At 48.2% G+C, this 26113-nt stretch overlaps 12 protein-coding genes across 12 annotated transcripts; 8 read left to right on the top strand and 4 right to left on the bottom strand.

Annotated features, from left to right (window-relative positions):
• Nucleotides 1-274: 274 nt before the first annotated feature.
• Nucleotides 275-2155, top strand: FSST1_001156 (major facilitator superfamily domain-containing protein; the record flags this gene model as incomplete). The annotated part of the gene is made up of 7 exons (XM_083225589.1): nucleotides 275-393; nucleotides 453-502; nucleotides 560-1001; nucleotides 1058-1280; nucleotides 1335-1531; nucleotides 1583-1795; nucleotides 1843-2155. The coding sequence occupies 7 exons, from the start codon at nucleotides 275-277 to the stop codon at nucleotides 2153-2155; spliced, it is 1557 nt and encodes a 518-aa protein (XP_083091338.1).
• Nucleotides 2156-2337: 182 nt separating this feature from the next.
• Nucleotides 2338-4931, bottom strand: FSST1_001155 (uncharacterized protein; the record flags this gene model as incomplete). Its single annotated transcript, XM_083225578.1, has 3 exons — nucleotides 2338-2416; nucleotides 2463-4218; nucleotides 4271-4931. The coding sequence occupies 3 exons, from the start codon at nucleotides 4929-4931 to the stop codon at nucleotides 2338-2340; spliced, it is 2496 nt and encodes an 831-aa protein (XP_083091337.1).
• A 1695-nt stretch (nucleotides 4932-6626) lies between these two features.
• On the bottom strand, nucleotides 6627-7601 carry FSST1_001154 (NADP-dependent oxidoreductase domain-containing protein; the record flags this gene model as incomplete). Its single annotated transcript, XM_083225568.1, has 1 exon — nucleotides 6627-7601. One exon carries the CDS (start codon nucleotides 7599-7601, stop codon nucleotides 6627-6629), a length of 975 nt encoding a protein of 324 aa, XP_083091336.1.
• Nucleotides 7602-9351: 1750 nt separating this feature from the next.
• Nucleotides 9352-10830, top strand: FSST1_001153 (HAD-like domain-containing protein; the record flags this gene model as incomplete). Its single annotated transcript, XM_083225557.1, has 1 exon — nucleotides 9352-10830. One exon carries the CDS (start codon nucleotides 9352-9354, stop codon nucleotides 10828-10830), a length of 1479 nt encoding a protein of 492 aa, XP_083091335.1.
• Nucleotides 10831-11999: 1169 nt separating this feature from the next.
• On the top strand, nucleotides 12000-12628 carry FSST1_001152 (uncharacterized protein; the record flags this gene model as incomplete). The annotated part of the gene is made up of 2 exons (XM_083225545.1): nucleotides 12000-12002; nucleotides 12137-12628. The coding sequence occupies 2 exons, from the start codon at nucleotides 12000-12002 to the stop codon at nucleotides 12626-12628; spliced, it is 495 nt and encodes a 164-aa protein (XP_083091334.1).
• Nucleotides 12629-13846: 1218 nt separating this feature from the next.
• On the top strand, nucleotides 13847-14794 carry FSST1_001151 (uncharacterized protein; the record flags this gene model as incomplete). The annotated part of the gene is made up of 2 exons (XM_083225534.1): nucleotides 13847-13953; nucleotides 14008-14794. 2 exons carry the CDS (start codon nucleotides 13847-13849, stop codon nucleotides 14792-14794), a joined length of 894 nt encoding a protein of 297 aa, XP_083091333.1.
• A 729-nt stretch (nucleotides 14795-15523) lies between these two features.
• On the top strand, nucleotides 15524-16295 carry FSST1_001150 (uncharacterized protein; the record flags this gene model as incomplete). Its single annotated transcript, XM_083225523.1, has 2 exons — nucleotides 15524-16125; nucleotides 16172-16295. 2 exons carry the CDS (start codon nucleotides 15524-15526, stop codon nucleotides 16293-16295), a joined length of 726 nt encoding a protein of 241 aa, XP_083091332.1.
• A 1670-nt stretch (nucleotides 16296-17965) lies between these two features.
• On the top strand, nucleotides 17966-19274 carry FSST1_001149 (glycosyl hydrolase family 61-domain-containing protein; the record flags this gene model as incomplete). The annotated part of the gene is made up of 4 exons (XM_083225512.1): nucleotides 17966-18076; nucleotides 18128-18151; nucleotides 18209-19141; nucleotides 19227-19274. The coding sequence occupies 4 exons, from the start codon at nucleotides 17966-17968 to the stop codon at nucleotides 19272-19274; spliced, it is 1116 nt and encodes a 371-aa protein (XP_083091331.1).
• Nucleotides 19275-19609: 335 nt separating this feature from the next.
• FSST1_001148 (uncharacterized protein) lies at nucleotides 19610-21102 on the top strand (the record flags this gene model as incomplete). Its single annotated transcript, XM_083225501.1, has 4 exons — nucleotides 19610-19666; nucleotides 19714-20151; nucleotides 20200-20322; nucleotides 20401-21102. 4 exons carry the CDS (start codon nucleotides 19610-19612, stop codon nucleotides 21100-21102), a joined length of 1320 nt encoding a protein of 439 aa, XP_083091330.1.
• Nucleotides 21103-22104: 1002 nt separating this feature from the next.
• On the top strand, nucleotides 22105-22446 carry FSST1_001147 (uncharacterized protein; the record flags this gene model as incomplete). Its single annotated transcript, XM_083225491.1, has 1 exon — nucleotides 22105-22446. One exon carries the CDS (start codon nucleotides 22105-22107, stop codon nucleotides 22444-22446), a length of 342 nt encoding a protein of 113 aa, XP_083091329.1.
• Nucleotides 22447-23204: 758 nt separating this feature from the next.
• Nucleotides 23205-23456, bottom strand: FSST1_001146 (uncharacterized protein; the record flags this gene model as incomplete). Its single annotated transcript, XM_083225480.1, has 1 exon — nucleotides 23205-23456. The coding sequence occupies one exon, from the start codon at nucleotides 23454-23456 to the stop codon at nucleotides 23205-23207; it is 252 nt and encodes an 83-aa protein (XP_083091328.1).
• A 729-nt stretch (nucleotides 23457-24185) lies between these two features.
• On the bottom strand, nucleotides 24186-25994 carry FSST1_001145 (uncharacterized protein; the record flags this gene model as incomplete). The annotated part of the gene is made up of 1 exon (XM_083225470.1): nucleotides 24186-25994. One exon carries the CDS (start codon nucleotides 25992-25994, stop codon nucleotides 24186-24188), a length of 1809 nt encoding a protein of 602 aa, XP_083091327.1.
• Between the last annotated feature and the right edge of the window lie 119 nt (nucleotides 25995-26113).

Here is a 26113-nt window from a genome sequence, read left to right as displayed (position 1 = left end):
TCCAAACAAGACCAATAGTCTCTATTACGCCATCCAATCATTTTGTCACGACTTCCCTCCTTTCCCTTTCACAACCATCCCTTAGTCCATAGCCCCGGCACTTGGTCTATATGGCGTGCTCACTTGGCTTACATGCCAAAATCGACCAGTCCGACCGAGTTCGGTCAGTGACATGTTCCCCGTTCCCAAGAAATGGTTGATAAGAACCAGCGACGACCCGAACTTTATTTCAAAAAGAGTCTCAGTATCCTCACCAACATTCAGCTTAGCAGCAATGGCCAAGTTTGAGACAACAAAGTCCAACTCGGACTACCCAGTCCCTAGGGATGACGAAGAAAGCCTGACCCTTCACAAAGACTGGAGTCCAGAAGAAGAGAAAAAGGCCAAGAGAAAGTAAGCAAATAATTTCCCATATTTTTAACAAAGGCCTTGTGTACTGACCTAGGCTGCAGATTAGATCTAGTCATCATGCCTCTTTTGACCCTAGGCTTCTTCTGTCTTCGTAAGATACATTCATTGCGATAATCACCTAATGTCAATCTCTAACCAATATTTAAAGAACTCGACAGAGGCAATATCGCCAACGCTCTCACCGACAATTTCTTCGAAGACGTCGGCATAACCCAAAACCAGTTCAACGTCGGTCAACAGATGCTCTCCCTTGGCATCGTGCTGTTCGAGATACCTTCCAATATGATCCTTTACCGTGTAGGCCCTGGCAAGTGGCTGACTCTCCAGCTGTTCCTCTTCGGCACGGTCAGCACATTTCAGGCTTTCCAGAACAACTACGCCTCCTTTGTAGTCACCCGCTTCTTATTGGGATGTACAGAGTCCGGTTTTATTCCAGGAGGATTATGGACATTATCAACATGGTATACGCGAAAGGAGACGGCTAAGAGAGTCATGTTCTTCTACTTTGGCAACCAATTTGGCCAGGCTAGTAGCAAGTTGCTGGCGTACGGAATTCTTCACATGCGAGGAGTAGGAGGGAAGAGCGGTTGGTATGTCTCTTCTGCCCTGGACACATTCTTGCTCTAATACTAACTCGTGAATCAAGGTTTTGGCTCTTTGCACTGATGGGAGGCTTCACTGTCATATGTGGCGCTGTACTCGGCTGCTTCTTACCTGATTCCTTTAAGAATCCAAGAAGCACATTTTTGCCTAATGTCAAGATCTTTAGCGACAGAGACCTACACATCCTACACACACGAGTTCTTCTTGACGATCCTATGAAGGGAAAGAAGAAGAAGAAGATTGGTCTTCCTGCTTTCAAAAAAGCGGTATGTCTATTACGCAGAACACGTAGTCACAAAAACCATCACTAACACTTCTAGTTCTCCAACTGGCGCCTTTGGTGTCACGCCGTCATCACACTGTCTAACAACGCTCCTCAGCGTGGTTTTGACACATACTCTCCTTCGATTGTCAAGAGTTTTGGCTTTGTAGGTCTGACCAGCAATGCTCTCGCCTCAGTTGGTCTCTTTCTTCAGATTCCTGTCTCTTGGTGCTTCAGTTATGTCTCGGATAGATTGTGAGTTTCCTTTTCCTGGGCCAAGGAAACTAGTGCTAACAAGGTTCTTAGTAATATGAGGCCCGAGACTGTCATGGCTGGGTTGAGTCTACACCTCCTCGGTTACGTCTTCAACCGAATTTTCACAGAGCTGTCTCTAAGAGGCGTTAGTTATTTCGGCGTCGTTTTTACCCAAACGTTCGGGACATTCTCCCATCCTCTCAACATTGCATGGATGTCTCTAGCCTGTGAAGATTCCGAAGAACGAGCTCTTGCTATGGCTATGTAAGTATCCCCACTCTACTCATTGGGTCATCAACTAACATGTCCAGGGTCATTATGTTTGCCAACATCGCAGGAATTGCAGGTGCTCAAATCTTTCGTTCCGACGATGCACCCAAGTATCGCCGTGGATTTAGTATCAACATCGCGATTCTTGCCGTTGGTCTTGCTCTCGCCGCCGTGCGTTATGTCGATGATAAATTCTGGCGGCGTGAAAAAGTTACTGAGATTCAGCAACAGCTTGCTCAGGAGAACGAGAGCACTGGTGATGAGAAAAGTGATGGCCAAAGGGAGATCAATCTTACTCTTGGACTTGACAAAACTTCCCCTGCCGGTTTGAATGCTGTTGCAAAGCCAATTTAGTATAGGTAGCTGAATTGGGGTCATATACATCAAACAATTGCCCCTTGGATTATGAAATATGGCACTTCTGACCCCTTATTCTATAGTATATCATTTGTATTCTGGCACGTATGTAAAGTATTAGCTTAAGAGATAATCTTCACAATGTCAATAACTCAAATGCGACGACATGTGCTTGACAGTTATAGAATACCAGCCTCCCTCTTGAAAATATCCAGCCATTGAGCATTGTCTGCCGGTGTTTGGTTCCAAGGGTCATCGCTATAAACAATTAGCAGAGTGTCAAGTAGTAAAAGCAAATACCCACTCATTATATAACAAGCATCGAGCTTGATGTCTTAATTCCTCGTCGGAAGGAACATGGCAGATTGGATTGTTCGGCGACATGGCGGCTTTCACCCATCGCTTCATCTCGCGGGCGAACCATGGAATGTGATTTGGGTCATTGAGGACATATATGCCAGGACCGAGCCATGTTGGACGAAGTGTTGATTGACTGTCATCTCCAGGGCTCAGGTTCGACTGTGGTATGGCAGGTGGCGATTGGTCATCCGACCACAGCCATGTAAAGTCTCGCAGTGACGCATCCGTAGATGACAAATTGGTGCTATTTTCAGTTTCAATTCCCCAGGTCTTGTCGATGTCCGCCGCATCGCCATGCCCGACAAGTAACCACTCATTTCCACTGGGCAATGAGTTTTGTGCTTCGTGTGATAGAGGGTCGAACTGCCATTGACCGCCGTCCTGCCATTGCCCAATATGGCTCGGTTCAGGGGCATTGTGATCGTTGCTCACTGCGCGCCGTCGAAACTGAGCAACCCAGCTTGTCGAATGGTTGAGAAACCCAATCAGCCAGTTGGCCACGAATTCGGGCTTCGTCTGTAAATCGCTCTCCATTTGCAAGATAATTCGCCCAGCTTCTCTTTGCAGTTCGTCGTCCGACATTGCATAGATGCCATTTGCCCTTTTAGTTACAAAGGCTTGCAGGCGAGACTCCAATGGACATTCTTCAAATAATGCGTTTTTGCCCTTAATTCTCAACACGGACAGTCTGCTCTCTGCACGCGATCGGATCGGTGCGAAACAAGCCATTTTGACAAGTTCATCAGATGACAATATCAAATCTCGTAACCATGACGAACCGCCATGCGAGTCTGGATTGGTCTCGGGAAACGTCACTTCAGATCCGAATACAATCCTACATGCTTCCAGCTGCAATGCTCTATGGCTTGGTAGACTTCCAGTTGTGTCGTTGTGGTGCTGTATGAAATAGGCCAACTCTATCGTGATGAGCTCGTATGCCGTCCTAGGACTGTCCGGCGGTCGAGAATTGGCACTAAATGGAAAGGGGGTAGCAGCTTCAAAATACACAAGGTATGGAGGCATGGCATTTTCCAAAGTCTTGAGAACAGACGGGTCGAAACCCCAGTCTCCGATCCAGCTTCTCATCGTACATCCGAGCTTGAAATGATTCGCCAGATGATCAACTCTGTCTGGCCATGTACTTAACGAAGCTTGACAGAAACCGCACCTTGAAGTGATATCTGGCTGTGTAGATTTCCACAGTTTCGTGGTTAGATCTGTGAGTGCAGCATTGTGTACGAGTCGTAAATGTTGCTTGAGATGATCTTTTCTGCTAAACGCCCTTTCTTGGCAAGCAGAAGGATTATGATTTATAAGGTGATTCTCGTCTGGGTTTTCCTGGCCGCAGAAAAGACAGACAATCTGTCCATTGTCAGGGTTTATGCTTGTCGGTCCATTTGGTGAACACTCCCATCTTTCCAGTGGGAGGTGCAACGAGTTTTCATGGCGTTGCCAGTCGTACTTTCTTCTAAAGCTCTCCGTACAGAATGTGCATTGGAAAGGAAGCCTCGGCTTTGTAAGAGAGTTCAACTTCTGTGGTCTGAGGATCGAGCGGCCGCGGCTATGGGATGAGATTCCACTGATAGAGCCTCTAGACGAGCGCGAGTCTGTAGAGCCACTTCTCGATGTACCTAAACTGCTCGTCGTTGATCGATGCCGTCGTCTTCGTGGTATCCTTTCATCGCTTGTTCCTCTTCGACCTCCGACACTTGGTCAGTATAAATCATGGGGTATGTGATGTTTGGAACTTACTCGATTCTCCTGATGCCATCGCTCGAGCAATATCAGAAACAGCAGCCGGCTCATTCTCAGGCGGTGAATTCTGCCATCGCTGCAGGGGATTAAGATCTCCCAAAGGCTTTGGAATCGGCGTTCCGGAGCGTGTAGGTGTGTATTCTTCAGGGACTTGGGCATTTCCGTTGGCACGGCCATCAGCTATCGTCCGACGTCTTCGGGCGTTGGCCAGCCAGTTTGTTATTTGTGTTCGGCTCAGTCCTGTTTGATGCTCGAGTATGGTCTTTTCTTCTTCATTTGGGTATGGATTATCGGCATGTGTTGATAACCATTCTTTCAAAGAGCGAAGGGCTTCCAGGGTGAATCTGTGCCCGACTTTTGGGGGTAGCGTTGAAGGTGTGAGAATGGGTGATTGGTTTGATGATGAGTCGACTGTGTGAAGTTGCTGGGCGCGATTTTGACTGGTGTTTACATCACCAGGATTTCGGTTCATATCAGTAGACCACAGCTCATCAAAACTCAAATCGAAGCCATTTGAATTCAGGGAAATTTGGTTTGATACCGACCCAAAGTCAGCATAATCAGGCAAGGCTTGCAAAAATGGAGATGTGAGATCTTCGCCAATGGCAGACGCGGAATGATCCGCGGCATCTTCCTTCTTGTCTGGGTTTACCTCCATATCGTGAAACTTGTAGATAGCGTTTATATTTAGTGGCCGATATACGGAAACGGTTTTCCGGCGTGATGTGAAAGGTTGACGATTGGAAGTGTTGGCGTTGGACAGGGCAGTGGAAGGGCCTACCCCACACTTCCCTTCGATGTCCATTACGCCCTACCTGAATCTGGAGTTACATCAACCAAGAAGCTAACCTACAGCCGAACTCTGGACAAAACAAGTGCATTTCGGCTTTTCCACTATTTATAAAGGGAAGAAGCAATTCAATATGTTAGCTAAATCGACACCAAGCAAATATTACTAGAGTTAGTCTAAGCTGGAACAAGATGTCAAAGGACCGATTCTATCCAGAAGTCGACCAACAAAGGCAAAGCTGAAACATGACAGTAGATCACATCTCCTTCCCTAAGATCAGTACCAGAAGAGGTAAAGGCTGATCTCGTCAGTCTGTTTCTATCTATATCGTGGCAAATACCAGGCCAGCCAATGAAAGAGATTGCTACAGACCCAACCCACCCTCTTTCTTCCTCGGCTCGAGTGCCGGTTCAAAAGCACAGGCGTCGATTAGAGTTATCTAAACGGTCCTTGATTCGACGCTTTGCATCCGTTATCCAGGTAGATCGTGACATCGTCCGTGTAAGTCATTGTATCTTGACGGTCCCTTGATCGTCGTCAAGGGCCCATACGTGCTTCTGAATGATCGGTCACTTCACGTCTTGTACAACCACTACAACAGCCCTACTCGTGAAAATAATGATCTTGTACCTCTGTTGTATTGATTGTGAGGGTATAGCTATGGTGGAAGCTTGAGGGGTTCCGGAAGTGTAGTTGTTTTGAAATTCCTGGCTTCCCTGTGGCTCCAGAGAGACTCGCAGGTTCATGCATAGGAGTACAGATATTGAACTTGAAGTTCAATCAAGATGTGAGTGTATCATTTCTGTTAGAGGCTTGATGTGGTGATATTTCCTTCGTGAATGATTTCGGAGGATACGAAGGTTTGTCTATCTGGTCCTCCGTAAACTCGCCGACCGCAACATCGTGAACCAGAACCTCGATAGTATTCTATGACAATTGGTTCAGATATAAAATTACATGAGATTGAGTATTTGTTGTCTGGTGTTTCGTATCTCTTATTGGTGTAGGTTGTCTTTCGTATGATGTTGAGATTTGCGGTTCACGCATCATGTAAGCGATTGCAACATTAATCTTCCGCACGGCGCTTAAGCTTTAAAGGTCTATCATTGAAACGGTTTCTGCTATTCAATTTTTTTATCCGTAAAGTTTCGTGGTGTTGAGGCTTTCACGATAAAAGTCGAGATGGGGCTAAACGTTCATGAAGTGAAGCTATCGCCAAATCTCGCATATGCAGAATCTCATTCAGCGACCAGATTACGTCGCCCGTATGCAACAAGGCTAAAAGCATTCTTAACCATTCATTAACAACATATAGATGTCGTCTGCTGTGGTGTTGAGGTGCCAATGGGGCTAAAAAGAATGTCACTATCTCACGTACAATCACGCAACTCAATTGTCTGAACGTGAATTCATCTCATTCTAAGCTCACGCTTCAACAAAAGCGGAATATTTTCTTAGGCTAAACTTTTGTCTCCGCAATTAAACGCCATAATACACATTGCTTCCTATTTCTTTCCTTCATCCGATAGGGTATACATCTCATTCGTAATTTCATAGACCAGTTTAAACAACATCCTCCGATTCGGGCCATACGTTATAGCCAAAAGTGTCCTTCATGTTGACAAAGCGGGTGTGTCGGCCCTTGGCAACGCCCTGGACAGCCTCAAAGTCCTCATCGGACAGGTTGGGGATCTGGAAGTTGCTCTCAATGCGAGAGGGAGTAGAGCTCTTGGGCAGAACAGCGTAGCCGCGGCGGAGACCCCAGGCGATAAGGACCTGTGCCAGGGTGTTGCCGCTACGGTCGGCGACCTCGTTAAGAGTCTTGTTGGAGCGGACGGTTTCGCCAGTTGTGGGGACCTGGTTCTGGGAACCGAGGGGAGAGTAAGCAGCGGGGAGAATGTCGTTCTCGAGGCAGAACTTGACGAGCTCCTCGTTGGGCAGGAAAGGATGGATCTCGATCTGGTTAACGGCGGGCTTGACCTTTGCAAAGGCCATCAGCTTTTTGAGGCCGTCGATGGTCCAGTTGGAGACACCAATGGCACGGGCCTTGCCGCTAGCATAAATCTCCTCCATGGCGCGCCATGTGGGCTCGGGGTTCTCAGTGAGATCCTTCTTGATGACGTACTTGCCATCAGGGCCGATCTTGGGCTTGTTGTCGTCGCCCTTCTCGGCGGCGATGGGCCAGTGGACGAGGAAGAGGTCAATGTAGTCGAGGCCAAAGTTCTTGAGGGAGTTCTCGAAAGACCACTTGACCTCCTCAGGCTCGTGGAGGTGGTTCCAGACCTTTGTGCAGATGAAGAGATCCTCACGCTTGACGCCGTTGTCCTCGGCAAGGAAATCACGCACGGCCTGACCAACCTCGTCCTCGTTGAGGTAGAACCATGCGCAGTCCAGGTGTCGGTAGCCGGTCTTGAGGGCGGCAATGACAGCCTTGTAGGTCTCGCCCTTGGCGCCCTCGTTAGCAAAGGTGCCAAAGCCCACACCGGGCATCTTGACACCGTTGTTGAGGGTGAAGACAGTCTGGTTAGAAACGGACATTTTGATGATGTTTGAGGAAGATTTAGCAAGAGTGATGGGGTATGAGTGTAGGTCAGGACAAGAATGGTTGGTATGAGTAGGCGACGGGGATTTTACAGATGAACGGGTTTTAAAGGGTTAACAATTAAAATGTCGCAGTCAATTAACTTGGATCAGTGGTGGAGAGCAGGTACATCATCAACTTACGGCAATTGAAGTGTCTACGTATGAGTGCCAGCATGTATCCCTACAGTATGGTTTCCTGTTGATGAGGTGGCTCACCAATTTTGACCGAAGACCGCGCGAGGCGAGTAAGAGACGAGGAAGAAATGGTTCATTGACGTCATGGCCTTTTTACGGGAAGCTTCCAGAAAAACTGTGATAAAAACAGTTTAGTGAGGCGTGTTTGGAAGACAAGTCAAAAATGTAAAATTTTCACTGTAATGGAATAACTGTACATTGTGCTGGTACTTGATAGGTACAGACCGACGTGGACAAAGACTTGAGTCAGGAAAACAGCACTTCAGCCAACCAAAGCCTCTTGTAATCTTATCACGCTTAGTGGGCCGCAGTGGCGATCCCTAAACGTCTTGACATTTCAGCACGTTTTGCTGCTGAAAAAATACCCGCCTTTGCCGTAAAACTGTAACGGTATCCACCGTGAGAAAGACGGTCGGACCAGGAACATGAGTAAATGTTCGAAAGAGAGAATAAAAAATAGGGTCCCCCTCCCCCTTCGGCAGTGGAGACAAGGATGATGTCAGAAAGGTAACCCTTGGCATGCATTTCTGCAGCAGTTATCGATATCAGCTCCACTGAAGTCGTTAATTCCCGTGGAAAAAACAGGCACAACACAGAAGGGGTCCACCGCAGATATCCACTTGGGAGCGGACTCTTCTCGGAACAACCGCCGCATGCCGCTCAATTCTCGAGATAGCACTGCTCTACCTGGTCAGTACTGCCATGATAACCACTTTCTTGAGGCATATCTTTGTCCGAATGCTGTAACTTGCTAAGAGGGGCTGCGGAGCCAATCTTGACACAAACGACAACCTCAGGTCGCCTCCACTATGACGACTGGCGCAAAAGGGCTGAAAGTTTGTTTTCCCTTGAACCGCCGCAAAGGCGTGTGTCTTGTAACGGACAGGCAGACCCTGAATCAATCACAGGTACCCTTTTTACACTGGCTGTCGCGGAAACGGTCAATCCGCCTCAATTCTAACCTATTACAGTTCTCGGCACCAATTCTCGTTAGATAACGGATACGATGCGGTACCAAGACCCTTACATGCTTCATCCTGTCTCCCCAAGTACTCTACGTGTACATCTCAACGTCAATAAAAAACGTACGAATAAACAGGCATTGACGGTGAACGGCCGAAAAAAACAAGGGTCCACTTGGGTAGCGCCGTTCAAAGCATGGCCATGGATGGAGGCCAGTCCCAGTCTCACCCAAACGAGGCAGACGAGACGGGAAAAAAAGACAGAATGATGATATCAACAGACACGAATGGGCGAGTTTTCACTCTGCAGCAACATATGGGGACAGAAAAGAACCGGCACAGTATCAGTATCAACGAGCCCGCAAAGATAGATAAATACGGATCCCCGCCCCATTCAATCGAGATCTATTCCATCATTATCCTCTCATCTCAACTCGACAGTCTATCCATTCACTCAATAACCTGATACCCCCTTCCTCTCGACTGCTCTCATCTATACATAACCTTCTTCCTCACCCTCTTTACCTATCTACTTCTTTCCTTCAGGAATGTCTCCTGCTTACGACGAAAACACTCCCAACTCTCCCAGCATCCTACGCAACATGTCTAACGCCAACGGTGAATCTAACGGTCTTGAGCACCGTGAGTCTCTTGCCATCCCTGGCACTGAGGAAGGCAGTGGTCCTCAAGAGATCCCCGCTACCCGATCTTCCATCTCGGAGGCGGCCAAGTACATGCACACACTCAGCGTGTCTCCCTCTATGAGGGACCGACGATCCTCCCGCAACTCTTTCGGTACTGCGCTGCCCATCCCCCGTAAGCGTCAGTCTCGCCTCTCCTCCGTCCACCATGCCGACGGACACCCCGCCCGGCCCGGCATGCCCCCGATCCAGCCTACCCGTGAGCTCCTCGTTGCTCAGGTTCAGGACCAGATGGCCGACAAGGTCAAGAAGGCCAAGAACATGGCTTTCGCCTTTGACATTGATGGTGTCCTTGTCCACGGTGACCGTCTGATCCCCGAGGGTAAGAAGGCTCTCGAGATCCTCAACGGAGACAACGAGCTCGGTATCAAGATTCCCCACATCTTCCTCACCAACGGATCTGGTAAGATTGAGAAGGCTCGTTGCGAGCAGCTCGAGAAGATTCTCGGCAACCCCGTCAGCACCGACCAGTTCATTCAGTCTCACACTCCCATGAGTGCTCTGTCCGAGTACTACAGCACCGTCCTGGTCGTTGGTGGTGAGGGTTACCGCTGCCGTGAGGTCGCTGAGCAGTACGGCTTCCGCAACATCATTGTCCCCAACGACATTGTTGCCTGGGACCCTACCGTTGCTCCCTACCGAGTCTTCACCGACGAGGAGCGTGCCACCTCTCGTCCCCGAGACTTCACCAAGATCTGCATTGAGGCCATCATGGTCTTCTCTGACTCGCGAGACTATGCCACCGACATGCAGATCATCATGGATGTCCTCCGCTCCAAGAACGGACGTCTGGGCACTGTCGCTGAGGACCCCGTCGCTGAGCGCGTCCCCATCTACTTCTCCCAGGGTGATCTTCTCTGCCCTACTGAGCACCCTACTCCTCGTATGTCTCAGGGTGCTTTCCGCATTGGTCTCGAGGCCATGTACAAGGCTCTCACTGGTGCCGACCTCGAGCGTGTCGTCTACGGTAAGCCCGAGTTGGCTACCTACAAGTACGCTGATGACGTCCTCACCTCTTGGATGGGCGAGCTCCACGGCGAGGAGCGTCTTCCCGAGAACATCTACATGATCGGTGACAACCCCGCCTCCGACATTGTCGGTGGAAACATGTACGGCTGGAACACCTGCCTTGTCCGCACTGGTGTCTTCCAGGGCGGTGACAACGACGAGAACAACCCCGCCAACTTTGGTGTCTTCCCCAACGTTCTTGAGGCTGTCAAGAAGGCCCTCCGCGCTCAGCTGGGTGATGACTTCAAGTGCTTCTTTGACGAGAAGATCAACCCTGTCCTCCACGGCACCGCCAACGACGCTGCCGCCGTTGTCTAAGCGCTCTTTGATGACGAGTATGGACTATTTAACGCAAAATCTACGACACTGTTTTTTTCTTTTAATCGGCGTTTGGAACTGGGATCTGAAAGGTCTACGACGAATTTGATCATGGGACTTTTGGCATAGACAGCGATATAGAATCTTGATATCAATTAGCATAGATTGAACGTGTGCGAAAAAGCATTACGGATTGAGGCGGACGCGTCTCGATTCAATTGAAAGCAAATTCCGAACAAAACAACATTTCCTACTGCACTGTGACTTGTGTTTGCTTGACGTGTCTGTCTGTGCCTTGAACTTGCAGCTCTCTTCCAGCTCCATGTTTTTGCTGTTCGATCGGCAGGGAACCTCTAGAGTCGTGTGTCAGATGAATCTTGGCGTCACTTCCATCGATCGACAGCTTATTTTCTCAAGTTGGAAAGGACAACTGCCGAACTCAATCAGGGATCATCTCTTGTGAAAACTTGGAAATTTTGTACACGATCAGCGACTTATGTTTTCTCTGGTGACATTTCATGACCGTTTTGCTTCAAGAGAACCGTTTTGCACAGCAAAAAGGTCCCATACTTGACATCATGGTTATTGCAATGGCGTCAGAATTTGTTCCAGTGGATGTTGTCCCCACAGGAGGTGTTTAGCAGCTGGAAATGGTTGCTGTAGAGGTACCCACCACTGAAGCTTGAGCTTTAAAGCTTCGATTAACAGGTAGCGTGACGATTTGAATTCAAGATCTCTATGGACGGAATGGATGATTACTAACTCTATCTTCTCCTTGGCACGTACTTTGACCCCTGCCTGGCTATTACTGAGTCAAGTCAACACAAGAAGTGTTACACACACACGATTGTTTACTCAATTGAGCTGGACGTAAGCTGACTGTTCGCCCTGTTAGCCAATCGCCCATGCTCGCGTTTCGCGTGTCTTGGAGCGATAGGCATCACAACAACGAGATATGATCAATTTGTTGAGTGGATGAAGCTGACAGCTTAGAAATTTAAATGCAAGTATTTGGGTTTATTATTTGTCAAAAAGACGTCGAGTTGACCATAAAAGGCGATGCTCTAGCTCGTTTCACTCATTAGACATCCTCATCTCATCGCTCAATCAATCGTCAAGCTAGAAATTCACATACTAAGATATTCTTTGTGCTCAAATTTACAAAAACCATGGTCCGAATTCTCCCAACTACTCTCTTCGGAGCCCAACCCTTATCCACTGTCGCGTCTCATTCTATCCTTGGGATGCTTCCTCGCGAATGACATCTACCCTACAGCGTTATAGGGAGCGATAATCCGGCGAGCAGCGAGACGCTCGGTACCTTTCTCAATCATATGGCTACAACACGAGAAACTTGACAGTCAGCATCGAGTTTTACACTGAACTCCTCGGTTTTCGCAAATTACTCACCCTCCAGATCACCAAGACATACTCCATCACCTATGTAGCTCATGCGCAAGGTGGGAAGAATGGAACAGGTTACCAAACAACACTCGAGATGAACCGCGAGAAGAACAATGCACAAGGTCTTCTTGAGATCTGCTACGTCGATGTCCCAGTCAAGAATATTGATTCTGGAAGGCAGCATCCCAATACGTTTGGGCACATCGGAATCGTTGTACCCGACATACAAGCATTCCAACAGCGGCTAGACAAGCTGCCACATATCTCGGTACTCAAGAGATCAGGAGACCCCTTTGTTGAGATTGATCCGAGTATTGTAGTTGGTCCTGCCGTCGGGTTGCTGCCCGACATTGTTGAGCAGCTCGATGAAGAAGAGAGACCTCTATTCTTCTAACGATCGACAAACCCTGCCTGTCAACCTCATTCTTGCATCCAATCTAATCCTAACCCCGGGTTCCACGTGCCTGCAAGCTTTTGTTGCACTACTTTAAGTCGCTCTTCTAATAATAACGCAAAATAACCAATGACAGTCCTCAAATATGCCCGATAACTTGGGTAGGCCTGCTTCCAGACACGGCCCCTGCATTACTGCTTTGGAGAATGTCGCTCCCCCGCAAAGTTCAAGGACCAGGTATCATCACAGAGCGTCCGCCAAAAGTTCGTATACGCCAGGACCAATGGATGGAACGGACAGTCCGAACAACAAGCTCTTGAGGAACATCGCGTTCAAGAACAATGTCCCAACACCACCAAAGCTCCGCGAAGAATACCGTATCGAGACGTTGCCACGATGGCTGCCAACCAGGGGACACATCCCAAACCAGGCTGTCGGATACCCCTCATCTCTGCAGCAATCTCACCTTGACTACTCTTGGCTTTGCTAGACAAAGAAGCGGTGGGTGTACCTGGCCACGTTTACAACGCATGGGAAATGTGTTGTTGATATGCAGGTTTCAGGCCGATCACGCCCAAAAGGGATTGGGCACCCAGCTTGGGGTTGGGGTGCTGTCAGGCTTTTGACGAATAGAGGTGAGGGGAAACAAGAAGGGAGCATAGTATACAACCATCAGCGAAAAAAAAAAACATCGTTGCGATGTTTTGTCGCAGCGAGAAACTCATGTGCACCGGGCCAGATGGGAGCCTCAATGAGGCCGTGGTCTCGCCCCCAACTTGTTCTTCACCACTTTGTTCGAACCATTACCAAAAAGAAGGATTTACTGCCAATACACCATTGTTTGTCTTTAGGCCTGCTACCCTTTCCGCCATTGTCCCGAATGAATCAGGAGGGAAAAGGCGAGGCAAGTTACCACTCCATGGTTGACAGGCAGACTGACAATTGAAAATAGACGTCTTGAACATTGCCGACACCTCCACCATCTAATTTTACTTATTTACACGCATCGCCGAGCCTGTGCCAATTCTTCGAGACCTGTAGACATTCAGTCTAACTAAATTGCCGTCTGTCTGAGCACCTTTCGAAACCCATCGCGCCCACCAACACGAGTCACACGGGATTGTCGGCGGACGAACGGTGTCATAAACAGAATTGACACGACCGGTCGAGCTCGTCTATACGTAGACGAGCCTTATACACTTCCGACGGCTGGTGATGATGCAAGGTGCTACCCATAGCCTCCCCGACCGCTCGTTTCTCTGCGTCGTCGCAGACCAACGTCATGAATATTGTGACAAGTCGTTCCCAACAATTGAGAAGCACAAGTTAGTCAATCCTCTCGGGTGATGTGTCACATACAGTACTGACAATAGCATCAGTGAGCATCTAAAAAGATGCCATTCTCTCGTCTATTGGTGTTCAATCTGTCTGTACAAGTTCAATACTTCATTGCCCGAGAAGAACCTTAGTCATGCCAAAAAGGAACACGAAAAGGAGTGCAAGCACAAACCTTCACCGGAGAACCTCCAGGTCAGGAATGGCCACTGGCTCATGGATAAGGATCAATATCATCGCTTCAAAGTCGTGGGATGGAGAAAGACTCATGTTTCTAACCCGATATTCATCAATGGCGAAAAGGAATCTCTGTCGAAGAGAAGCTGGAGAAGGATTCGCGGAACAATTTTCCCCGGCTCTGAAGAAGCAGTGATTGAGCTAAATGCCGAACCTGCGGCACCTCACCAGACGACTGAAGATGTCATGGCCATAGTCGAAAGCAGGAGATCAGCCATCATGCCGCAACTCACCGATATACCAGCACCCAGCACAGGTCAGAGACAAAGGTCAAGGCTGGTGCCCATCCCTCCTTCTACCACAGACATGTCTCAACTGTCGACTCAATTCTCCTGGGAGACCGATTCTCTTACGGACCCTTCGTCGCACGTGTTATCGCACTCAGGAGCTGATGGACATCAAGAAACTTATGGTGCCGAATATGGAAACTCTGCCGGTCCTGCTGAATCTTTCGCTTGGGTCTGGGAGGAGTGTCAGGGACAACAGCCCTCGGACTCTTTAAATGGAGCTGGTGGGTGGCTACCTGAACTTCCACCTCAGGTTCTTATGGACGGCGACACTGGTGATCCGCAACAGGCATCGTATCAAGAGTAAACAGCATGTTTGATGGTATGTATGGGCGTTTGCATGTTGTGGTGTTGGTATGTCCGATGAAACGACGTACGCTTTGAACGACACAAGAATCCAGTCATTATAATGATGAGACTGCTGGGAAAAGAATGGAATCAGGCCCAGTCTATGCTTACATATATTTATAATTTGTGTTATTTGATTGCTACCTTGTATTGCGTTTGAGTGGACTATGCATATTGATTGGTCATTGCTGCCTTGAGGCCAGCTTGGGTTGAAAGAAAACGCGACAGAAACGTGAAATACAACATGACATTGGCCGCCTGCCTTGGGCATGCTTGCTTCACGATGCAGGGTTTTCCGAATATGGAGGGATATTTGCCGATTAGACTAGGTCCAGGTTTCCCATCTTTATCGCAAGGCCTTTGGTGTTTGTCATCCAAGTCGTCACTCCGATATATCACCGGACATACAGCACTGCCCCATTTCCAGGACATGAATTGTCGGCAGAGATAAGTCTTGGTGTAGTTTATCACTGCTTATCTTCCCCCGCACGAATCAACGGGTAGATATCCGGGTTAGAGGTTTCTCAACTCGGAAATTGTATCCGATTGCGGAGAACCCAGGTCACATCGGCACTAATACACGCTATCGCTCAGAATAAGAACCATTCATCATCCGCAGACTGACTACACATCTTACTCTTAGAGAATGCAGTTTGTTCATCCCGTTTAGCACACACATCGTATCAGTATGGCACAAAACAACGAAAAGTACGTCGTCTTCGACATTGTAGGTACAATCGTCTCCTACGACAAGCTCGTCGAAGCACTGGACAACCAACTCGGCGAAAAGCTCCGTGCAGAAAACGTTAAACCGAGTCTCTTGATCAACCTATGGATAGAAGCAGCTGAGAGGGAGTATACATACCTCAGCATGACGAACCGTTACGTCGAGTTTGACAAGCTCTTCTCTTCCCTGTTCTACCGAATGCTATGGCTGTCTGGTATTCCCGAACCCCGCAGTTTCGCAACCGAAGCGGATATTGAGATGGTCACTAAGGGATACTTTGCTCTGGAGCCAAGACCCGATGCCAAGGAGTGCTTTGAGAAGCTACGCGGTGCTGGGTTTACGGTCAGGGGGCTTACGGCTGGGGACTATGATAGGGTGCTTTCATATTTCACCAAGGCGGGCATCGAGTTTCCCAAGGAGCACCTTATTTCGTGTGACTCCTTTGGGGTGGGGAAACCTGATCTCAAGGCTTATGCTTCGACCTTTGAGGAACTTAAGGGTGCTCAGGAGCTTTGGTTTGCAGCTGCCCATATGTGGGATGTGTCAGCAGCCAAACAAGTTGGGTGAGTGGCACAATCCTTGTCATGATCAGTTGTTAACAGCGTATAGTTTCAAGTCCGCATATTGCTCCGTTCTGGAGAAGGAAGCTTGTGTAGATATCTTTGGGGAGATGGATGTCATGTCGGACTCATTGAGTGAGATGGCAGACCTGATCATTAAGGCTTCATCTTAGAGAATGGGAACAGACCGTTTCCATACAATCAATGAATATACCTTTCCAGAGCCTAGTTTGCCCAGCAGGCTTCATGCCTTTCTGCCATCAGCATTCAATAATGATTAGTTGGTCATAAGCAAAGCTACGACGTTCCTACTTCGAACAAACACATACTGATTAACGATAGCCTTAGAATGCCTAGACAGCCTCGTGCATTCTTGCTGATTGACGTTTTCGTCCAAGAAAGGAATGATGTGACCGACAATCGAAGAATGCCATTATTCAAGGGATGGAAAAAACAAGGCATTGTTTCTGTCACATTTGAAACAAAACCTAGCAAACTCAAGAATAAAGATAAACTTAAGAATAAAGTTGGCGAGAACCTGACTGTCACATATCTGGGTTATGTTACATTCCAACCCCGGCAAGGAGATGTAAGACATCCCGCCCTCCTCTCGATTTCGCCAAGGCTATTGGCGAGCGACAATGGGTCTTATTGGACCTGAGTCAGCCCATAATCCAGGGCCAGATTTGGCTAAGATTTTGCCGCTTAATGGACACGCCTGATCAGCCTTAATGTCGCCGTTTGCGACAGTTGGAGGGCGAGACAGGGGCTGAAGTCTCACGGGTGGCGTCGTTTAGCCCCTTGCACTGTAAGGTAACAACCAGGGCAGAAACAATATCTGTTGGTTCCTCAAAAGCCTTGTCAGAAGGCATGGTTGAAGAGAAGGGAAACCATGTAGAGTCTGTCAGGGCTTGGAATGCCTTTGGAAGCTCAGCGACACGAGGATATTGTCTTTGACAATATCTCAGCTCGCCCTATTTTACTCATTCGCATTCGTTATCCTTAAGCCGAATCAGATATGAGACAGACATGTCCGGTTGGGTAAGGCCAGGCTATTCGCAAGTTGTTCACTAATTGTCTGGCTTTCGAAATGCGCTACTCTGACAAAGTCAATCTCTAAAATGGGCCATCATCGTTTTGGTTCGTGGCTGTATAGCCGGTGGTGGACTTCAGGTAGAGACAAGCAACAAGGGACAGGTTGGACATGGCGGCTGTAGCCTGAACCTAATCTCACGCCAGGGACTATTGTTAGTTAGAGCAGAGCTCAATTCTAGATGTACGAATCAGTAATAAGGAGGGTATCCAGTAGACAATCAATACCAAATTTGAAGATCTACAGGCTTTCCACGTGGGCAACGCTCAATGATAGACGAGTCTCAATTGATGCTATATCAAAGCCAAGAACAATGTCTCACATTCGACAGACATACAGAGTTATAAACACCCCGGTATATATGTAACTCTCCAATCTTGGGGTGGAACCAGTCGTCAATGGATGCCTGCCAAAGACATTGTGATACAGTCAAACACGTTCCTGAGCAAGCCACCAAAGGTCAGAGTCAGAATTCGGAACTAATGATCAGATTTCTTCCTTGAAGTCTCTCAAGGCATTGGCATTCAAGGCTTGGAGTTATCTCACATGTGTCTTGGTGGCGTCGAGGTCTGGAACATGTGGACGAGCTACACAATGATATCTTCATATAAGCTCCCAGACCCTTCACATACAATGAGGTAGAGCAATAAAATATCGACATCTCTTGTTCGGAGTACCTCTAATATTTGTCTGTGCTTTCCATCACTTCACCTTTCGCCAACAGCCTTATTCGAGGCTCACTTTGCGACCATGGCATCATTCCACACGTCCTCGCTTCTTGCTCTTGCAACCTTAGCAGTACAGGTCGCTGCTCACGGCCATGTCGACTGGATCATCACTAACGGAGTAGCATACCGAGGAGTGAGTGACCTTATTGGAACACAATATGCTGTAACTAACTCGATTTCTTAGTACGATGCTCCAGCATTCAATTGGGTATGCTTCGTACTCGTAAAGCCATGAGATCAACAGACATAAACTAACGACAACTAGAATCCAACCCAATTCCCCGTCGCTGGATGGATCACTGGCGCAACTGACAACGGTTACGTGGAACCAAACAGCTTCTCCGACCCTGACATCATTTGCCACAGGGCCGCGAGAAATGCTCGAGGGCACATTGCCGTGTCTGCTGGCGACAAGATCAATCTCAAATGGAACGATTGGCCATCGTCTCACAAGGGCCCTGTCATCGACTATTTAGCCAAGTGTCCTGGAAACTGTCAAGACGCTGATAAGAGCGAACTTGAGTTTTTCAAGATTGGCGAAGAGGGTCTTATTGACCTGTCTAAGGATAGTGGTCACTGGGCCTCTGATGTTTTGATCAGCAACCAAAACAGTTGGACTCTCCAGATTCCTTCGGCGTTGGCTTCAGGAAACTACGTTTTGCGTCATGAGATCATCGCTCTCCATGGGGCAGGGCAGAGAAACGGTGCTCAGAACTATCCCCAGTGCTTCAATATCAAAGTTACAAATGGTGGAAATGTACTTCCTGAGGGTGTAAAAGGTACCAGTCTTTACAAATCAGATGACCCTGGTATCCTCTTCAACCTCTACGTACCCAGAAGCTCTCTGTCTTACGATATCCCTGGGCCTACACTGGTGCCAGGCCTTCCTTCGTCAGTTGAGCAAAGAACGACAACGGCCACTGCGACATCCAGCGCCACAATTCCAGGCCAACAGACTACGTCTTCGTCGACTTTGTCGTCTTCATCGTCTTCATCGTCCTCAACCACGACGACGACAACATCCTCATCTTCTGGTTCTGCAACTTTGCAAAGCACAAGCAGCAGCCAAGGCACAACACTTATAACTATGACTACAAGCAAGTCTGATTCCACCCCGACTGGCGATATAATGTGTGGACCGGTACATGGCCTGGCGAAATACTCACAGTGCGGAGGCAAGAATTACGTTGGTCAGACCGTATGTGCCTGGGGAGCTACATGCCAGGTGGTGAATGAGTATTATTGGCAGTGTCTTTGATATGTTTTGTCACGATGTTGTTCAGCTTGATAGAACTGGTATTCTTCTCATGTCTTCGAGCAGTTCCCATTAATTGAATAGTCTTTTGGTGGGTTTGGCTTCAAAAGTCTAATGATGGCTTTTTATATTGAATAGTCTATAATATATACGAACTTTAAATCTAAAAATACATACCCTCCATTAGCATGGAGGAAATATGAGGTAGTAGAGGTGTTGATCGTAAGGGATATCGCATGTCATCTCACGTGCTAACATGATACACCACCACAACAGAATGTCAGCTGCCAAGGCTTTTAGCTTACATAACATTAAATTCATATCATCACCGATCTTCACTGTCAGGGAACCAACCTTCCCCATTTAAATCCTCCAAAAGATACCTGACATCTCATTCCTCTTCCAACGAAAATGGTCGGCGTTCCTACTAGCAAAGGTTGCGGCAACTGTCGTAAAGCTAAGAAAAAGGCATGACCTTGCCACTTGCCATTAGATATTCCACTGACTTTCGCCAGTGTGATTTGGCACAGCCAGCATGCGGACGATGTAAGAGAATACGCCAAACATGTACAGGGAGCGGAATACAAAGATTCAGATTCCATCAGTATAAGCCGACCACGGCTCCCATGAGCACTCCGAGTAACGAGACGACCAGGCTGGCGGCAGAATTCGTTGCTCTAACAGGAATTAGTGATGAGCGGTATTCTTTTGAAATATATGGACCAAGGTTCTTCAAAACCCTCCCACGACGTTTTGGCTCGCATCCTGCTCTGGATGATATGTCACATGCCGTGATTGCCACGTTTCAATCAGTCCGACTTCGGAAAGAGTCTAACCCAAGAGCTCTTTGTCTTTTTGGGAAGGCTTTGAGGTCTTTACAAGAATGTTTGAACGACCCCAAGCAATCAGCAACCTTCAAGTTGGAATTAGTCATTATGGTGATGCTATGCCAGGTGGGCTGTCTGGGTAGATCATCTGAATCAAGCTGACATGCTTCTCAGTTGTGGATTGATAACAAGGCATCCAACAAGCATCGTGGGGTCATCGCCCACCTCCTCGAAGAAACAGTCACCCAAGGCCAAATCATTGACTCAGATGACCTTCGTGGTTTTTGCCTACAAGGGGTAAGTTGACTGGCTCTGGCCTAATCAACCATGTTTCCCTCGAAAAAGAAATTATTATCTAATTGACACAATATTCAGGTATATGCGGCGCTCTCTGATCCAAATGTTGAACTGGGGCCATGGTTCTGGGATGTTGCCTTGCAAGACATTACCAAAGCTAGACCATACCACTATGAGCAAGGTCTGTACTGCTTTGAACTATGTGCCATAGGTGATTTACCAGTCTTTCTTCGAGACCCAGAAAGATATCTATACCAGTTGAAATGCTACTGGAATATGCTTTCGACTGAACGACCAATAATGCGGGACCAATACGAGATGGCAATACCGATGGCTCTGGCTCCCAATGCCAATTTCGTTTCCAGAGTAAAAGCTATAGAATACGCTTCAGGGAATGCAGTTCTTCTCATCCAAACTGCACTTGTTGGCCCAACCATCAAACCATTCGGTGTTCTTCCTGACTATATCGAAGAGTCTCACCAAATCTGCGATGAAGCAATTACCTTGGCACAGCAGTGTCAGGCCTTTCGACCATGTGGCGCGTCATGGGCACCAGAGTTGTTGAAGATGGTATGGGCTTCTCTGGACGATGAGTATCGGCACAAAGAACTTGAAGAGTTGATGGACAGGTATGCGGAAGACGTTCAAGGAGCAGATTATCTAGGAGAGGCGAAGAACATGAGGAAGAGATTTGATCAACTCGGTTGGAGTAACAAACAAACGTTCCTGACTGCGGCGAAGGATGGACAAGATGCTACGCCGCCATGTGTAATACTTTGACTCTCAAATGGTGTGTTCTACTTGCAAAAGCGGGTAATAGTGACGGTGGGCTCAAAAATAGTGACGGTCTAAGACATGGGTCCAAATCTCATAAACTAATTTGTCCCTTACCTCTAGTAAATTGTAAAACCTGAATGCGGACCTCTTAGTACACCACGCTTTAAACCTCAGGTTGCTCATACAAGCAAGGAAGCAATCCACACCATTAAAGATCATTCGCCTGCCTACTCTACTCTTGGCAAAAGGTCCGTTACCGCAAAGCATTCCCAAAGTTGACGATCGACAAGGGTCATTTTCAGCTCCGTGACGATCAAGGGAATATCCATGTTAAATAGCGACGCTGGTGAGTCGGACTCTTAACAAAAAGGAGTGGTAGAGAGGCGGGTTCCTGTTAGTGCGAGATCTAAGACCCTGGTTCAGCCACAGCGCGCTAAAGTGAATAGCTTGCCCCCTCAATTAATTGATGAGTTGGTCGTCACTCTTTGAACATGTAGAGTATTTAAGGGCGCTGTCGATGAACCATACTGTCTACGGATGCTGTCGCATCGTGTGAAACTATGGAGAATTTGCTGTTAATGACACAAAACTCTTCACATTAAAGGAGGTAAAGTGTTGCTGATGCAAGAGGTAAAGTACTGCAAAACACTTCATATTACCCATGCGTGGCCGACCAACCAACTGGAAACACCCTCAAGACAGTTATCATCTAGCGCTTCTTCCAAGCTGCAGTAGCTTCCCTTTCCCCCTGTCGTGGCGGTCTCGAAAGCCAAATGACTTGGTCAATCAAGCTTAAATGATTGCTTAATTCATCCATCAGCCCTGTGAGCGTAGCCCTGCAGTATATGAAGTCCAACCCCCCTCCCCAGCCTTTTCTCTTTTGTCCTTGCTTGTCTTTGCGTTGCGCCTAGCTACTGTCTTATTCATTGCTGCTCCCATCCACACTGTCATCCACCATCAAGCTGTGACAAGAAGAGCCTCTACATCTCTACACCTCGTGTATTGATGGCTGACAAGTCTACCTCTCCTCCCACCGCCCACACCAGCGTCGAGCCTCCCACAATGACCGCCGAAAAGTCATCGTCAGGTTTTGTTAAATTTTGTGCCTTTGTCGATGCCATAGCAAAGCTTTTGATTGCCGGCGCCCTCATCGGAATCCTCGTCGTCCTTGTTCAGCTCAACCATTCGATCGACAACAACATTGAGGGCAGAGAAAGCTTCAGCGTTCGAGTCTGGCAACGCTCCGATAGTAATCCTCTGAGGATCGTCCCCGCCTATGGGCAAGAGTTCAGCGTCAATATGCAGAACTCGGTTAGTAGCCCTCTTTACTTCAAGGCCGTCAACTAGTGAGGGTCGTGTTCGACAACGGCCGGGGTTTTGGCTTGCAGCGATCGAATGGTGGTAGAATTTGAGGCATCGTTTCGCGGAAATAGGGTTCGACCGGTGGTTATTTCTTGTTTGGAACGTTTAATTACAATCCGTGTATGAGCGATGCGTGATATCGTGGTTCAACTGAGTACGTCTCGTCAGGCACCCCTTCAGTAGTATCGTTGATACTGGCATGTCTCCGCAATTATTGGTCGAATGATGTATTGCCAACAACCGCAAGTCGACAGGCAAGGCGATGGTTTTATTGATGGAAATGGGAACACTCGAGTGAAGATGTGGGCACATGTGGATAGCGATGAGCTTGTAAATATTTTATTTAGTAGTAACAGTACCGCAAACTAAAAACACGATGGATATGAATGATCTAAACAGAACAATATGCGAAATATATCCGTGCAGATAACTAACTGATAAACATTGATCAATTCGCAGCCGGTCGGATCCCTTTCGTCGGGTGAAGCCGGTGTCGCGTGAGCCGTAACCGGCCCCACTTATGCCCGAGTGGATGTGAAAGCCAGAAACGAGGAACGCCTGATGCAAAACAGATGGAAAACCATGTAATTCGTCGTCGGAAAAGGATATTTGAATCATCTAGTTCTGTTTTTCTGATATATGTTTGTTTTTCGATGCCATAATGGCCGGGTATGCGAGGTTGTTGTTGTTGTTGTTGTTGTTGTGTTGTGTTTTGCGTAACGGTCCCGAAGTCGGCTCTGCACTCAGGCTTTCCATGGCGCCAAGTTTCCGATCATGCTCAGAATGCCCGGTCGGTTCTCTTGAAGAAGGGCAGGTTCTTGTGTTCCACCGATCTTGCCCTCGACTGCGGTCAGGACGCGAAGATGCTCTCTCTTGAGGGCTTCAAAATCGTCATCCAACTGCTTGTGCCATGGGTACAGCACACCGACCTGGAAGCTGAGCGCTGAGCTGGCGACAACAAAGTTGGTGATGGAGAGGGCGCGTGTGATGATCATGGTGACTGACGGAGATTTGTTTAAATTTGACTTGAAGTTGAGACGGATACAGCAATAAACACAACGGAATGAAATAAAAAGGAAATTCAGCGACAGAAAGAAAAAATAATAAAGAAAGTTGAAAAGGAGTCTGACACAGAGGCGACGGTCAGAAGTAGAGCGAAAGAGAACCAAGACCCGTGACATCGGTTGTTACCGAATTTATCCAAACGGGTAATTGAGTCCGTAGGAATAAACAGGAATCTCAGTCTCGGTTCGCGTGCGCATGGATGGTTTGGACGGTTCTCGACTCCGACAAGTCACCTCATTCTTGACATTGGGCGTCAGGGGTGACTGTCAGTTGTCAAATGGGATGGTTGCTTGTCATCCGAACAACGAATTCACATGCCCACAGGGCGTTGCAGCCAACTCCGTGATTCCCCACATTCAGCAGGGATCATGGAGCTTGACAGTCTCATTCGGTGCGAATCAGTCATGTAAAGTTTGAACTAAAGTCATGTGTAAAGAAGTTCACTTCAAAGGCATTTGGCTTTCGCTAGGCTGCTTCAAGCGCTGGCTTGAATGAACGATGCTTCTATGAACGTTCTGGACTGTAGCGCCGCCGTTAGCCGTCAGTGGAGTTCGCTAGGACATGGTTTCCACGTGTTTAAAGCAAGGCTGCATCAGTTCGTCGGAGCTACAGCTTGACTGTCTCCATTTTCCCGTACCGAAGCCGGGGCTGTATCCACGTCACAATTGTCTCTCAGAATCCATGTCGCTCGGGTCGTGGACCCCGGACCCTCCGACCCATTGTTCCATTGTGAAACCATCGCGGTAGTGAGCGGCTACGTGATCTATCCGCGTTTCCCAACTGTCCATCGTAACTTGACAGAACCCGCATTGGCTACGGATTGTATCTTGTCGGTACTGTAATAAAGTCAGGTCTGGTTGCCAACCCTCCCATTTCCTACATCCGTGGAATTTGTGTAGGTGCTGCCAAAGGTGATCTTTGCGCGTGAATTTGCGCTCTGAAACAGGCCTCTCGGCACACGTATCAAATTCGTGAGCTTGGATGTGTTCATCGTTGGGCGAGTCCGAGCCACAGAAGAGACATTGGGGCCCTTCTTCATTCATGCGCCATACCAAGAGCGATTGGCCCTGGGTAACAGGCAACGTGCAAACCCATGAGTCAAGGCCTGGCAAGTGAATTGACCTCTCATGACGAACCCAATCATACCTTTTCTTGAAGTTTTGCCGGCAAAAGGTGCACTGAAATGCAATCAGTTTCTTAGACCTTGACCTTTTAGATGTCATCCTGGAGGCAGGAGTCCCTTCTGCTACTGAACTGTTTCCAGACCGCGGATATAATTTGCTCTCTCTTGAACGATAGGAGTAAGAGGAGGATGCCGAGTTGGAGGAAGCATCATGTAGGGTAGACGGCCAAAGGGAGTCATTACTAGCAGACGAACCAGGCCCAGATCTGCCGATGTCGTCGCTGTCCAACGAACTCTGTTCTGCGGATTGAGCGGCCAATGCATTCTGGATCGCCGTCGCTGAAGCTGGTTCCTGATCTGGAGGTGAATTCTTCCAACGGTCCATCGGTGACATATTCTTGCGTAGGTAACGTGGCATGGGTGATGCTGGTGCAGATCCTTGGCGTCCTCGGCTCGGCAGTGTGGAATAGGTTGATGCTAGCCTATGTCTTCTTCTCGAGTTGGCGAACCAATTGACCACTTGACTTCGACTCAATCCTGACTGTTGTGCGAGGTCAACCTTTTCCTCTTCTGACGGGTACGGGTGATCCAAGTTTGATAGGTACCAGTTGCGCAACACCCTAGTCTTTCGCACAGATCGGGTGTTTGTTCTTTTCCCAGAGAGCTCTGCTATTGATAGTCCCTGCGATGGCTGGCCCTCGTCGACTGTGGATGGTACGCCCAGGATGCCATGCTCACTCACACCGTGCAAACGTCCAATAACTGGCTCCAGCGTCTCAAAATCTGAAGGCTCCCTCTTTTTGCGACCAGAAAGACTACATTCTCTGAACAACGCGACACAAGTTGAGCAGGAGGAATCCGGATTCGGGTTGGCGAGGGTTGTTTGCAAGATGAGACATTGCAGACGGGATCGACGGCAATGTGTGCAAGGTGCGGGTGGACGGCTGGCGCCATTCTTGATCAAGAACTCATCAATGCTCGTCAACGGTGTCTGAATCGAGCCACTTGCGGCTAGTAGAGGTGCCTCAATGCTCCAGTTGTCATCGGGCTGGTTGAGGAAAGAGAAGTCAGGGTTGAGATCATCAGTTATAACATCAGACGCTGATTTGGGTGGTTGAAAGTCGGCGCTCCAATCAATTTGGAAATCTTGGAGTTGCGAAGAGGGAAGACCGAAAGCATCTTGGGGATTGATAGTCTGTGGAATTAATTCGACATTCCCCCCTCTAGTTGGCGAACTGGGCGATCTTGACGATTGTGGTGAATGGCGATCTGTCTCGCCGGAGGGTAAGGTCAGTTCTGGGCTGTCGCCTTGAGTAAGAAAAACATCGTCAATCAAGAACTCCATCATGACATTGGCTCAAAGATGCATCCGCCGTTGGGGAAAGGCACGGCATGTGAACCTTGAACCGAGCGAATGTCGAGGTGGAGTTTTTGGATGATGGCTTAGTCATGGGTCTATTGGGT

The sequence above is a fragment of the Fusarium sambucinum genome, chromosome IV, assembly GCF_050947815.1.
Source record: "Fusarium sambucinum isolate potato_lamoka chromosome IV, whole genome shotgun sequence".
Taxonomy (NCBI): Eukaryota; Fungi; Ascomycota; class Sordariomycetes; order Hypocreales; family Nectriaceae; genus Fusarium; species Fusarium sambucinum.
Note: the sequence above shows the minus strand (reverse complement) of the source record. Positions and strands in the feature narration are given on the sequence as shown.